The sequence below is a fragment of the Acinonyx jubatus genome, chromosome B2 (genome assembly GCF_027475565.1).
Source record: "Acinonyx jubatus isolate Ajub_Pintada_27869175 chromosome B2, VMU_Ajub_asm_v1.0, whole genome shotgun sequence".
NCBI classification, from domain to species: domain Eukaryota; kingdom Metazoa; phylum Chordata; class Mammalia; order Carnivora; family Felidae; genus Acinonyx; species Acinonyx jubatus.
The window spans coordinates 98,577,371-98,592,923 of record NC_069385.1 but is presented as its reverse complement, the minus strand read 5'-3'; the positions used below and the strand labels follow the sequence as shown (position 1 = coordinate 98,592,923).

General features: G+C 37.5%; 1 protein-coding gene across 5 annotated transcripts in view; it reads left to right on the top strand.

Moving 5' to 3' along the window:
* Positions 1-15,553, top strand: part of TINAG (tubulointerstitial nephritis antigen) — a 180,114-nt gene that overhangs the window by 81,168 nt on the left and 83,393 nt on the right. The window contains exon 11 of one of the 5 annotated variants that reach the window (XM_053222671.1): positions 3,970-6,703. The exons of 3 other annotated variants lie outside the window; for them this stretch is intronic. In XM_053222671.1, coding sequence (XP_053078646.1) covers positions 3,970-3,978 — 9 coding nt within the window. In that variant the 3' untranslated portion in view covers positions 3,979-6,703. Of the gene's footprint in view, positions 1-2,069; positions 2,718-3,969; positions 6,704-15,553 lie in introns of those variants that run through there. One more of the 5 variants, XM_015070138.3, reaches the window with a different exon arrangement.

Sequence of the window (15,553 nt, the reverse complement as noted above, 5' to 3'; positions counted from 1 at the left end):
GAATAGACACACGGACCAATAGAACAAGATCAAGAGCCCAGGAAAAAACCCACTTACATATAATCAACTAATATTCGACAAAAAGACCAAGAAGAGGCAATGGAGAAAGGATAGTCTTTTCAATAACTGGTATTGAGAAAGGTGTTTAACCATATGCAGAAGAATGGAATTGAAACCCTATTGTACTCCACTCATAAAAATGAACTCAAAATGGATGAAAGACTTAAATGTAAGACTAGAAATTACAAAGATACAGGAGGAAGACACAGGGGAAAATCTCCTTGATGTTGATCCTTGCAAAGATTGTTTGGATATGACACCAAAGATGCAAAGATAAAAGCAAAAATCAACAAGTGGAACAAGGGCTTCTGCCTAGCAAAACAGTAAGTAAACTAAAAAGGCAACCAATGGGAGGAAACATTTGCAAACCATCTATCTGATATGGGGTTACTATCCAAAATATATTTATAGGAACTCATGCAACTTAATAGCAAAAACCACACATAATCCAACTAAAAATGGGCAAAAGACGTGAATAGACAATTTCTCCCTGAAATAATACAAATGGCCAATAGATAGGTTAAAATGTATTCAATATCATCAGTCATCAGGGAAATGAAAATTAAAACCACAATGAAATGTTACTTCGCACCTGTTAGAATAACTAATATCAAAAAGACAGGAGAAAACAAGTGTTAGCGAGGATGTGGGGAAAAAGGGACACTCATGCACTGTTGATGGGAATGGAAATTGGTGTGGCCACTGTGGAAAACAATTTGGAGTTCCCTCAGAAAATTAAAAAATAGAATTACCATATGATCCAGTAATCCCACTTTTGGGAATATATCCTTCAGGGCTTTTTCTGCTACATTTACTTATGGTCAACTAACTCCCTTCCAGTCTTCAGGTTAATCGTTATATACTCCATTAATGTTTTTCACCCCCTACCCCAAACACTTATTCAGGCAAGCTCTAAACCCCAGGAGACATTCTGGACCTAGTCTAACTTTTTAGTTAATCTCATATTTTAAAATAAAAAATAAAAGTAGAAGAAAATGTTTAATTCTTATTGAATTTACTTCCTGAATATTTCTCAAATACTTTCTCTATTTCTCTTCCTAGTCCTCCCGCCCCTGTCAAGACATCAGACTTACTCTTGTTTACTAGCTAGTCTCCCTGCCTCTTGTGTTTACCCTCTTAAATCCATCCTTCTCATATCACATGGAGTAATATCATCAAAATATAAATGTGTCCACCTTGCTCTCCTACTGGAAGCACCTTAAGACCTTGTCATCATTTTCACCATTATTTTCTCAGTATGTATTTCCTTAACTCCCTTTCAGCCTCATAACCCAACAGCCTGCTTCTGTTTTATGATCTAATTACAATAATTTCATTGCTTCATTTCAGGGCTTCATGCTGCTCCATGCTTTGCTGTTGTTTATGCTTTTACTGTTTTCCTTTACCTGAATCTCCTTTCCTCCTGTTTTTATCTGGTTCATTTATTCCCAGGTTTTAATATGGATCACATATAGCACTTCTTCCATGATGACTTTTCTGAGCCACCCAGATAAATGAGATGCCCCTCAGCTGTCTTCAGTAGCACCCTGTGCATAGTTCTACCCGAGTACTTGGCTTATGTTGTTGTCCTTCATTAGTTTAGCTTAAGCTCCCTGAACACAGAATAAGATATTATTTATCTTTGTTCCCCTGGTGCTTAGCACGGAGCAAATCACATAGGAGACACTATAATTGCAGCTTGTCTGAATCTTTTGATATGGCATTACAAATATATGTTACCATTATACGCATGGAAACTGAGAGGTTTTATACCAATTCTAGTTATTGTGAACTTGAGTGTGCATGCATATTAAAGTAACTGATAAATAATATAACTGTTTTATTCTTATTTAGAAAATATTTAGGCTTTTAATAATTGTGATCTATAACAAGTCAAAAGCATTTAAAGCTACATGAGTTCCTTGTGTTTTTATAGTCAGGATTAAATATCCAACTATGATATTCATCTTCTCTCTCTCTCTCTCTCTCTCTCTCTCTCTTTTCTGCAGATTGCTGCCAATTCCTGGGGAAAGTCATGGGGAGAGAATGGCTATTTCAGGATTCTTCGAGGAGTAAATGAATCTGACATTGAAAAGCTGATTATCGCAGCTTGGGGCCAACTGACAAGTTCAGATGAACCATAACATATCATTAAATTTCCATAAGGCCATGCACTTAAGTAACCCCTTAAATTGAAATTAAGCAAAGTAAGGTTCTCTGTGACAGTGGAATCTTTGTCTCTCCACATTGTTATTATAATGTGCCTATTTTCCTGTTTCACCCCAGGCTCCCTGCTTCTGCTTCCTTCATATCACTAAGTATATAAAAACACTAACAGAGGACTGCAGAGTAGCTAAATGGCTTTAAGGTTCTCTGGCTGTCTTTTTCTTTCTCTCAAGATAGTATTCTTTTTGACTTTGATAGTTCACAAAAGTGTAACAGTGCTTGTCTTAAAAGTTCATGGTATTCCTTTGTAGAAATGAAGTAGTTTCTGTCTTTAACAAATGAGGATTTCAGACCAAAAAAAGCAATGGAAATACCAATTTACCGTTTTCATGATTTTGTTTTCAGGCAAATAGTGCTGTCTTTCTTCAAATCTTGCTGATAATTTGCCAAAAGCAATGGAAATAGATTAATTGTTTCTCTCAAAAAACTAACATTTTGTTTCTTTTCATTTGTTTTAACCTAACTTGCAATCTTAACTAGAAAGGAAAGTAATTCTCCATAGGAAATAACTATTCTTTATGGTAGTTTACTCATTATACTGTGTAATGGCCTGTGCTCTAAAGAAGATGGTGTCTGGGAGGGAAAATTCACACCTCCTCTCTTGGTTCTTTTGGCTGGTGTAATAATTAAATTAAAAAGGACAGAGCAACAGAAAAACAAATTGAATTATGTATATACAGGGGCCCCATAAGAATATGAGACTCAAACAGGGGACTGAAGCAGGCAGCTTTTATACCTCTAGACAATATAAATAAATAAATAAATAAATAAATAAATAAATAAATAAATAAATGCATACATACATATATACATAAATACATACGTACGTACATAAATTTCTGAAGAATTGACAAGACAAAGAAACCTAAGTTTGGGTACTAATTAGTGAAGAAACTAAACAGACCTTGTTTACATCATTTTCTCAGCCCTGAATATCCCATCCCTGGTGATCAGAATGTCTGTCTATTTCCTGGTTCAAGGAGGGTACTTTTCACATAGGAGATTAATTTGCTTTTTTCAGGGGGACAGAGAGGAGTGTCATTGTACTGGCTATTCTCAAACAACTTTAATTCAAAGTAATCTGTATGTCAAAGTGGCATATTCTGAGGCAGCCTGGCCTGAACCCCATCACTGGTTAAGTAACAGGAAATCTTAGAGGCTAACAATGGAAGTAGAGTGTTAACACACACACACACACACACACACACACACACACACACACACACACAATTTTAGAAGCCAGTACACTTTGTATAAGGTCTATTTAAAACGAGTTGCAAAGCTGTATTTGGAAATATAACATATTTACCCCTGAAAACAGCAACCTGATGCCATGAGTCAGAAAGAATAAATAGACTTTTATCACAACCATTTCACAGTTCAGTACTCGAGATTCTAAAAAGTAAGCTAAATTGGCACTAATTTGCATCTAATTTTTATTTTAGTTCTCTATAGTCAGAGAAACAAAAATAGCATCCTCATAACGGTTGGGAAAGGATAAAATCTTTTAATAATTCACTGGCATCTTAAATGGCAAACTCATAAATGAAAAAGCAAAGCTGATCAGTAAGTGAGCATGGCCAATTATTATTACAATGGTGGGCTATCCATGGTCTTCAACTTCTGGACACTCTGTCATCTGAATTTTCATTGTGGAACTTTTCTGTGCTTTTGTGCCCAAAGGTGTCCTGATTAGATAAGCCATACGAGTTGAAAATGTAAGGAAGCCGAGCACAGAACGGTGAGTGTAGCTGCGGATTTTTTCTCCATTAATCATTGCAGCTTCATCAGAAGCAGTTCTATGCACTTAGTTCCCCCCTAGATTATACCCACAGGACTGATTCCCCTTGTTAGGATTGGCCAAATTTACCCCAGTGGGCTGAGAAATAATCTGGTTTTGTCTCAGTTTGGATTCCTCTAGAAGCAGCCCCTGAGGCAAAGGTTTGAGTGCACATAATTAGAGCAGGGAAGGGAACACTGAAGAGAGTGGGTAGTGATGTAGGATCACCGAAGGCAGACAACAAAGGCTATGTTACCAAGCAGATGGTACCACAGGTAATGTGTTCTGATCTCACCCAGGTAGGATGTGTGTTGGTTGAGCACTGCTCCACAAGGCCATGAATTTCCTGGTTGGTCTGGTCTGGAACGTTGTGCAGTTAAGAAAAAAACCGACAGGCAAAGAAAAGCAGTTCTGGTGTTGGATGTCAGGCTGATGGCCACCGAAATGGCACAGGTGAGGTGATGTGTCTCTGCCACAGGTGTTAACACATTTTAAAACATTCCTCAGATGATAAAGACTAAGGAAATAACAAATGACAATGCATTAAAATGCCAGATGACTAACCTCGCTAGTAAAAACACCTACGGGAGTGTGTTGATACAAACTTTTCCCTGTTAGGTAAATGGATAAAAGTTGTTGGAATTGATTTTCTCATTGTGGTTTGTGAGTCTAGATTATAGGCCTAGATTGTGCTATTTTAGAATTTACCACCTTTCTGAGGATCCCAATTGATAATGAAATTAATCCCAGAGATTTGAAGAAAAAACAAAGAAAATATCACAATAGTAAGCCCCATAGGAAGACACAAGACATGTTTTTCCAGCAGTAAGACTAAGATCTAAAGAAGAGGCCAAGACTAGTTGGGACAGAAGTACACCGGTGAGACAAGGAAAATACTATTCCTGAGGTTTGTGGAGTCATTGTCGTTCTCTGAGTGATGCTTCTTCTCGTTTTTACAACTTAAAACATTGTTTTAAATATTTATTTTTGAGAGAGAGAGAGAGAGAGAATGTGAGTGGGGCAGGAGCAGACAGAGAGAGAGGGAGACACAGAGTCTGAAGCAGTCTCCAGGCTCTGAGCTGTCAGCACAGAGCCCGACGCGGGGCTTGAACTCACGAGCTATGAGATCATGACCTGAGCTGAAGTTGGATGCTTAACCAACTGAACCATCCAGGGGCCCCTCATTTTTATAACTTTAAAGAGCATGTTTGTCTCGCTTTATTATCCAAAGGCCCTGAATCAACCTTCAGAAAATAGTGGTTGGCATAGTATTTCACCAATTCTTGGGACTATTTGTAGAATTGATTTGATTGATGACTGGATGGTTTCTCCTTTACTGTGGCTTTCTAGGCCCATGGGTATACCTACTTCCCTCAGCCTGGACTGAGCAATGAGAAAGACCTCACGTTTGGTGCATATTTGTATATGTACCAGTCTATTTGTATATATGTAGTCTTTTTGTTTTGTGTTAAGAGTATACAAGGGAAACATTGTTCATAAAGATTACTTAACTCATCCAGAACAGTATATCTCAGATTGGATAACACTGTGAGCACTACGACCTGGCTTTCTTCCTGTTCAATCAGAAGTTTGTGCCATTTACACACTTTTTGTGGGTTCCAGTTGAAACTTGCTATTGTGTATAGTGTTTCCTGGAAAGAGAGGAGATCGTTCCAATATGGCACATTGAATTAAAACTTGCTCTCTCCACCCAGTTGAATAATGCTTTTTTCTTCGGGTGTCATTAGGAAACGTACTCAAGAAAGAAGTGGGAAAGACTTTGAAGATAGAGCTCATGCCTTGTCCTGCTTTACAGTGTTTGAGTCTTATCTCATTCTATTGTAAACAATGAGAAGGCTTCCCCGGGTTTTAAAATACATATTCACAAATTGTCTTAAGGCATAAAATGAAAAAAGAAGCATAAAATAGAATTAAATTTGGTATTCACCTGAAAAGAAAGGAAACTTCTCGTTAGTGTTTTTAACAGAAGGAATATAGTGAAAGGAATTGGTCACATAGGTGATGGAGGAACAGAGAAGACAATAGAGGATAGTGAACCAGTCCAAGATGAACAACAGTGGGAAGCTGTCATCATCCCCCGAAGGAAGAAAGTGAAGCAGTGGAATCTAGGGGCTGGTTTTCTTGCTGGCAAATGGAAACATGACTGACCAGTACGATGGGAGGGGAAGTTATGAAATGGCATGGAATTGCCCGTTTGCCACCTCAGGCAGAAAGGAAGGGCGACGAACACTGAGGCATATCCCTTGCTCACACCTTCCAAACTGTCATCATTGCCTCTCACTGGCTGATGCTGCTGAAAGATAACCGATACAGGAGGTTATGAAACTAAACTAAGCCGTCAGGGCCAGATTTTACCCTTTACCAGATGCAGAAGAGAATAGAGTAAAGGCAAAGGACAAATAAGAAGATAAACACAAAAAATACATATTTGATTAGTTCCATATAGATATGGAAATTAAGATTACATAAAGAACAGTTTCCCAGTGATTGATTAGCTCATGAACTCAGTTCCTCTGTTAACGCATGTATCTTAAGTACTGAAATGCTTGATGCTACGTGCTTTTGTTGTTGTTGTTGTTGTTGTTGTTGTTGTTGTTGTTAAACTCTTTGACCTCTAGGTAAATATACTATACCTATATACTATATTCCCTATAGGGAAAAATTCCCATTTTCTTCGCAGTAATTTCTGGGGACTTTGTATGTTGTTTTAACGTCATTGCCTATGATTGTGGTAATCTGATCTCAAGACACTTATTTTTCTTTGGGTGGAAGTTGATTCCATTTTCAAAAGAAACAAAAAGGAGGAAAAAGTGAGTTTTATCTCACGAATTGCCATTTTATGAAATATTTCAAGAGAGAAAAGCATCAGTCTGTCAGGTGCCACCAAATCAGAAAGGGCACACAGACATTCCCTCCCCAGAAAAGTCAAGGAAGATGGAAAAGAAAAAAAAAAAGTCTAATACTATCAAGAATGGATGATTGAATGAAGGGAGAAAGCTTTTCCATCTTAAGCCATGAACAATATTGAACATCACTTTGCTACCATATCTGATAGAAATAATTAAAAGGTCATTGACAGGTATATCCAATAGAGGGGGATTTCTCTTGAGACACCACCAGTAAAACTCCCATTGTTGAGAAAAAGAGTGGCTGACAATACTCTTCTCTCTATCTTCTGTCCCCTCTCTGTAACCACCACCCCTGTAAAAACAAGCTGTTTCTGTTTCTTCTGAGATCGTAAGGGGAATAAGTGTCTGTCTAGTTGCATAGAATTTAAGATTCACCTTGTATTATAGCCACCATTTTAAAGATTCACAGTTCACAGTCAGGCCACTGTAAAGTCTGGCAAAGCAGTACCTGGATTCAGTCCTCATTCACCTTGGCCAGGTACTCTTCTGCAGTGACCAACAAGTATACTTAGATACAGTGGCTCCACATATGACCACAGACTCAGGGACAGTTCCTGCCCTGTCTTATCTCACAAATGACTCTTTTCACAAAATGAACTTTGGCAGACATCGACCTAAATACAGTTTTGAATGCTAAGTTCCACAATCAGCTTTTAGGGAGAAATTGGTATACCCTAATCTCTGAGTATTAATATGGCAGGAACATTAAAAAAATTTTTTTAACATTTATTTATTTTTGAGACAGAGAGAGACACAGCATGAGCAGGGGAGAGTCAGAGAGAGAGAGGGAGACACAGAATCTGAAGCAGGCTCCAGGCTCTGTGCTGTCAACACAGAGCCCGATGCGGGGCTTGAACTCACGAAACGTGAGACCATGACCTGAGCCGAAGTCAGACGCTTAACCGACTGAGCCACCCAGGCACCCTGATGGAACATTTACCTTTATCTACAAATCAGCTTTGGTGCTGCTCTCAGAAATCAGTTTTAGGCTGGGTGTACCTTAGGTCTGAGCCAGTCTGAAATGTCTTATGACAGTGCACTGGTATAGAAAGTCCAAGATTGTGGTGTATTAATATCACTAAAATATGTGAGAAAACTGTGCTTCAATGAAGCGTGTTTTAAGGACAGCCCAAGATTCCAGTGATCCTTACAAAGATTTCCTACACTTACCCAGTGAAGGACAAAAATTATTGTCTGTGAGGGATACATCTCAAGAAGGTTATGAATGTCCAACTCTTTGTACTAGACCTCATTTGATAGTATGGTACAGAACCCTGAGTCCAACTAGCTTAGGCCAGAAAGGAATGACATTGACCTATGAAATGAAGGTGACCAAGAGGGGGATCTAGCTTTACACATGGTTGGTTCCAGGTGTTTAAATGATTCCATTAGCAATCTGTCTTTTTCTCAAGGTCTCATCTCTGTTTGACTCCATATGGCTTCTTTCCAGGGACATTTCCTCTGCAGGGCAGTAAGATAGATGCTGGAAGCCCCCTGTCAACAAATTATAGTCATTGAGACTCAGTTTTTGAATCTTTAAAGTGGAGTTATAAATACTTATAACCCTTGCTGTCGTGAGCCGTAATTGAGAGTATGTGCAAAGCCATAATTGAGATTATGAGAGTATTTTGTGTGATTCCTGTCATGGAGTCACTTGTAAATAGATGATAGCTGTTATCATCACCAATCTCGTCATTACCTTTATGATAATTATGGTAGAAGGAATCTTACAATCTAAGTTACCAATAATTCCAATCCTCCGCTGTATAAGTTATAGATGATGATTTTTTTTTTAGAGAGAATGGTATATAAATGGAATATAATGCTAATTTATATAGTGATAATTAAAAATGAGTTCTTTTCAGTTATCAGCATATGGCATCCTTCCCTTAGCTCAGCTTTGTACATGAGAGTTCTTACAAATCAAATAGCCATCAGGATACGGAGCACACATGGGGGAGGAGCTGAGCGGGGGGTGCGGGGAGAGAGAGAGAATTTCAAGCAGACTACACACTCAACGCAGAGCCCAGTGTGGGGCTGGATCCCACAGTTGTGAGATTATGACCTGAGCCGAAATCAGGAGTCAGTCACTCAATGGACTGAGCCACCAAGGGGACCTATAGACTTCTGGTTAATGACTAAGAGCCATCATCTTTCTAGACTGCTCACTTTTTCTTCAGGTCAGTCAAATATTACAAAGCTAGATTCCTTCTTGATTACCCCTACTTTATAGGTCAGCGTTAGTAGGTGGCTTTCTTTTAGTATACGCCATAATTATTCTCACAACTGGGTCATACTTTGCAGTACTTAAATCCTTGCATCAGGGATATCAAAACTGTACAAATCATTGACCTACAACTTTCTTTGGAATAACAAAACCATAAATGTTAAATCTTCCAATTTTAAGAACATATTTTGTATATGTTGATCATCACAAGAGCTTGGTAAGATGATATCCAGTAAACTATAAGTTGCTCTAAGGTAAAGACTATGTCTTATTCCTCAGTATTCCTGTGAGCAGTACAAACACAGATTATATACAACAAATGTTTGCTAAATGAATTATTAAGTGAATGAACATCGAAAGCATCGTTTTGGAACAAATCTGCTTTTTACTTATTCTACTTTGTCATTCCTGCTTTACTTCCCTGTATCCCCCACTACAGTATCATTTCCCAGAGGGCACGGAACAAGCTCATGTAATTCCCAGCCCTAGCACAGTGGCTGGAGTAAATAATTTTTACTGACCAATTTTTTAAAATTTATATATATTATATATATAATATTTTGAGGAGGTTTTGTTTCTATTTACAAAAATCATTAACATTTTTTTCTTTAGAAAGTGTATAACTTTCTTTTGGTTTACCACAAATGGTTTCTTAACTCATTAAACATAGAAAATCTTTTTGAATGCAGTGAAATTTAGTTCCTTATGTACTCAGTTTTTTGAATTATTTGCCTTGTCTGTTCACTTCCTTATCCTGTCTTTTGGTGAGCAGTGTTCTAAATTTCATGTAGCAAAATGAAGCAAACTTACTCATTTCATGGTTAATGCTTTCTGTGTCTTATGATCTATTTGATCTTGAGTCACTTAATTTTCATATATACATAAATTTACATATTTATATAATTTGTATAAAATTATATTAATATATATCATGTAACTTATATACTTATATAATATATATCTGTATAAATAACATATTTATGTTATATATGATGAATATAATATATGAATATAAATATGATGGCAATATATATAAATATGTATAATATACATAACAAAGTGACTTAAGAACAAATAGTTGGTAAGACACAGAAAGCATTAACCATGAAATGAGTAAGTTTGCTTCATTTTGCTACATGAAATTTAGAACACTGCTTCCATAAATGAACAATATATAAAGGAAACAAGACAAATGAGAAAAATATATTTGTAGCAAATACAAGTAATAAATGTATATGTGTATATATGTATGTGTGTATACATGTATATGTATTTCATGTTTTTGTATTGTTGGAATATATTAGTTTATATTATTCATATTATTAATATTTTAATCTCTCCAGATCATTTACTTCTTACTTTTCCTTCCTAATATTATTCATTCTTTAATTTATGCATCTCTCTTTCTCTTACTTTCTTAAACAAGTTTATCAGAGACTTGTCTGTTTCATTTCCCTTTTCAAAGAAACAAATTTTGGTTTGATTGTATTCTCTTCTGTGCCTTTGTTTTCTGTTTAATTAATGACTGCTCTCATCTTTATTGTCTTCTTCCTAATTATTTGCATTTATAAAGTTTTGAAAATTTATAGCTATTTTGTATCTTCTTAGATTGGATTTTTAGTTTTTTAATTTTGAGCTTTTCTTGTATTCTAATTTAAGTATTTATTAAGTATGGTGCTCTCTAAATGATGCCTCTCAGTATAATCATTGCTTCCTTTAACTGTTTATAATTGCTTGTTTTAAAAGAAAACACATTTTTGGGGTACCTGAGTGGCTCAGTTAAGCGTCTGACTTTGGCTCAGGTCATGATCTCATAGTTCATGGGTTCAAGCCCTGCAGGGCTAGCAGTGTGGAGCCTGCTTAGGATTCTCTCTCTCCCTCTGTCTCTCTGCACCTCCCAAGCTTACTCTCTCTCTCTCTCTCTCACAAAATAAATAAACTTTATATAAATATATAAATACATAAATAAATAAAACATTTTTTAAATAATCAAATGTGAGAAAAATTGCATCAACACCAATTATATTTTATTTCTCATGTACTATCTAAGATCATCTCTATTCAGTGAGTTTACAAATGTAATGCAGAAATAATTTTATAGCATAATATCAACACTGTGACTTGATAACTAGCTTCACTGAGGTAACTTGTGTTGCAAGAAACATGTTTTACTCATTTAGATTCTAATATATATTTGAAACTAGAAAACTCACAACAGGCTAGTTCACAGATACATTTACTCATGAAAGCCGTGTTCCCAGGGAGAACCATTCTCCATGCGCAGGCTATTACATGTTAGTTCTCGATTTTCAGGTGATAACCTCTTTTTCAAGAAGTACAAGCTATAGATCATTCCCTCCTTAGCCCACTAGTTTCCTACAGTGACAAAGAAAATAAAATAGCAAGAAAGGCAGCCACGATGTAAATGACTTTGGCATTTAAAAGTCAGTTTCAGATTTTGTGATATGTTATATCTCCCTTTAAGGTATTTTTCTTTTATTTGGTATGTTGAGCTCCCAGGTAAGTTCTCAGTAAAGAAAAGAGATATTTCCTCAAAGGGAGGAAACTTTATTCTTATCACTGCAATTACTATTGATAATTGCCATTTATAATCTCTTTAGCATTTAACCAACTCTGTCTAATCTATGTTTTTGATTAATGAATTAACATGACATATCTTTCTTTGAAATAAATATTAATTTGAAATTGAAGTAAGTCCATGGTTGAAAAAAAATCCATTTTGGTTACTTGTCAGAATACTTTACATATTGTTATGCGTATGAACACTACTTAAAAGGATTATAGAATGATTAAGATGATGTACTTACTAGTTGAAAATAAGAATAGCATTTTTCCTATTTTAATGTAGTGTTGACAGGCACCTGTGAAATAAATTATCAGGTAAAGTAGCTTTAAGAGCTTTGGGAAGTTACAAATCTCTATTATTTTATTTTTTCATATTCAATTGTTAATATATTAATCCTACTAACATTCATTTGAGCCTTTGCTATGGACTGAGTGATAGAGTAAGTGCTATTCATACAGTCTCTTACTTTAGTAGGTGTTCTATGCAGCTCAAGAAGATACAATGTAAAGGGGACATAGGTTATATCTCCTTTAATCACAGAGTGTCTTTCTTTGTGTCCTAACATGTTGCCAGATACCAGGAAGGCAGAGAGGAGAGAACACAGATCTCCCCATATCTTTGAAGCTGTTTTCTCACTCCTGAAGAGCCAATCCCGCAGGTGGCTAAGAGTAGGCAGCTTGCCTTCAGAGTAATTGTTTGTAAGTCCAGTGTCTGTATTTTCTGAACCAGCCATCAGAATGCCCAGTTACAAGTGCACTTAGCGAGGTAATGAAATAGTCTATTAGACATTATGACTGTTCCAGAAAATCTGGGACCCATGGATACTATGTGTGTAGGCCTCTAAAAAGGCAGAATCAAATCTCTGCCAATTTTCAAGTTATCTTCCAAAGATTACCTGGGACAGGAGTAGGGAGTGGGAGGTGTGTGTGTGTGTGTGTGTGTGTGTGTGTGCATTTGTGTGTGTGTGTTTGTGTGTGTGTGGTGAGGGGAGGAGGGTTTTAATTGCCAGATAGAGTATGTAAGTAAATACATATGATGTTATTTGAGGAGATGGAAATGGAAGTGTCCATTTTCCAGGATTCTCAGGGCTTGCTGCTGGAGGGAGGATGGCCTCAACATTCATTTGTTGCCAGTGGTTTCCATATTGTGATGTCTCCTATGGTGAGAGCACACACATGCGCGCACACATATATGCACGCACGTACACAGGCTTTTTGGGACATTGAAGGTAGGGGTTCTTTCATGTTTAAGTCTGGGAGTTTATTATTTAAATAGAAATTTATTGAGGGCCTGCTCTGTGTTAGACTCTGCCAGGTACTAGGGATATTTTGGGCAAAAATTCAGATTTCATTCTGGCATGAAAGCAATGGACATTAAATAAATAATTATAATAAATTCTGAGGAGTATTTTGCTGGAAAATTCCACACGACCAGGGGCTATAGCAGGAGAAACTGGTAGAATTTAGTGGTGGTGTTTCCCAAGGGATACAGGAGTGCTGATGCAGAGGGGCACTTGTACCCCAATGTTTATAGCAGCACTCTCAACAATAGCCAAATTATGGAAAGAGCCTAAATGTCCATCAACTGATGAATGGATAAAGAAATTGTGGTTTATACATACAATGGAATACTACTTAGAAATGAAAAAGAATGAAATCTGGCTTTTTGTAGCAATGTGGATGGAACTGGGGAGTGTTATGCTAAGTGAAATAAGTCATACAGAGAAAGACATATACCATATGTTTTCACTGTTAAGTGGATCCTGAGAAACTTAACAGAAGACCAGGGGGGGAGGGAAAGGAAAAAAAAACAGCTTAGAGAGGGAGGGAGCCAAAACATAAGAGACTCATAAAAGCTGAGAACAAACTGAGGTTTGATGGGGGGTGGGAGGGAGGGGAGCGTGGGTGATGGGCATTGAGGAGGGCACCTGTTGAGATGAGCACTGTTTGTTGTATAGAAACCAATTTGCCAATAAATTGCATATTAAAAAAAAAGAATTTAGTGTTGGTGAAGGTGTCTTCAAGAGGAATGTTTAGGTTGATACCTGAAGGAAAAGTAGGAGTAGGCCAGAGAAAGTAGGCCTACATGGGAAATAATTATGTTTTAGGCAGGGCTGGAGGGAGGAGTTATCTCAAAGAAGTACCGTAGTGGTGCTTTGTAAGTGGGTGAGAGAGACTAGCATCGAGGCTTCCAGAAATGAAGACAGCAAGCAGACTGTAAAGGGCTGTAAAAATTATGTTATGGAGTTTTGCCTTTATTCCCAAAACAATTTGTGTGTGTGTTGCGGGGGGGGGGATGTTACAAGATTTAAAAAGTCACCCTAACTGCTGTTTGGAGAGTGGATTTGAGGAGGGCAAGACTAGGGATAAGAACACTGGTCAGCAGTCCACTGTGAAGCCTGGGGCTAAAGATGGCAATAGTTCAGACTAGGGAAGTAGAGAAGAGAAATGTCCAGGTCTGCAAAATGTTTGAGGATCTTGACTGAGGACCAGTGTGGTGAGTGAGGGAGAGAGGAGATTCTAGAATGACTCTCGAGTTTTGGGTTACTCAACAAAATTAAACCTCAGGGATTTTCAGAGTGACTCTCCAGGATTTCTTGAATTTGTCCTTGAAATACTGCTTTGAAGGAAGAATGTTAATTTGCTGAATGTGATTCTTCTGCATCAGCCCATCTGGTACCTACTTCAACAGATACTTTTGAGGGCCTACTTTATTGCAGAGTGTTGAGAACAGTCCTAGTCACACAGGGATGAAGAAAACGGACATGGTTTTTATCATCTAGTGAGAAAACCGATAAACAAACAAACAAAAAACAGCAAATATACTTAGCATTTAAGGACCATAAAGAAAACAGGCTTCAATGAGGAAAAGTAATGGAAACAGAGGAAGGAGGATCCACCCGACAGTGTGGGCATACATAGAAAACTTTTTGGAGGGGAGGCAGAGTGTGGAGTGGGGTGGGTTGTGATGGGGGATGGACCAGCATAATTTTGGTAATGTAGCAGAGGACAAATTCATGTGGATTGGTGGAGGCCTCTGTAAAGAGGTTGAATGTTATTCTCAGTGCAGTGGGAAATCACTGAGCAACTATTATCACTTTAACTGCTCTGTGGGAATGCACTGGAGACAACTAAGGACAAGGAAGGAGAACCAGTAAACAAGCTATTGCAGTAGTCCTGGTGAGAAGTAATAGAGGCTCAGTTCAGGGCAGAAACTAAAGACTGGGAAATAAGGAGAAGTAGAAAGAAAGAAAGAAGAGTTAGGTATGTCATTAGGCAAGACCTCTAGGTTTTTCCTGGAGGAAAATCAATTGGATTTTCAATCAATTGGATTGATAGTGGTGTCACTCACTGAGCTGTGGAGGAATGAGGAAAAGCAGGCAATGACATAAAACCAAGAGTTGACATTCGGTTTTGTTAAATTGGTATGGCCACATTTGCTGGCCACTCCACAGTCCTGGAGTGACATAGGAGAGACTGAAAGACTCCCTGTCCCATTTACAGCAAGAGAAGTTAGTAAAAGTGGCCTCTAAGTTTGGATGAATCGGACAAAATGAGAATAGACTGGAGACTGACAGTGAGATGGACATATCAAAAGACTGAGGGATGATTCTGCCTGAGACCAGATAAGAGAATGAGCATCATTTCAGCATATGCCAGGACGAACAGATACAGATGATGAGGTCTGAATACCTTTCTCCCCATCCCCCTACCATACAATGCTCCAAGGCAGACTAAATGAGT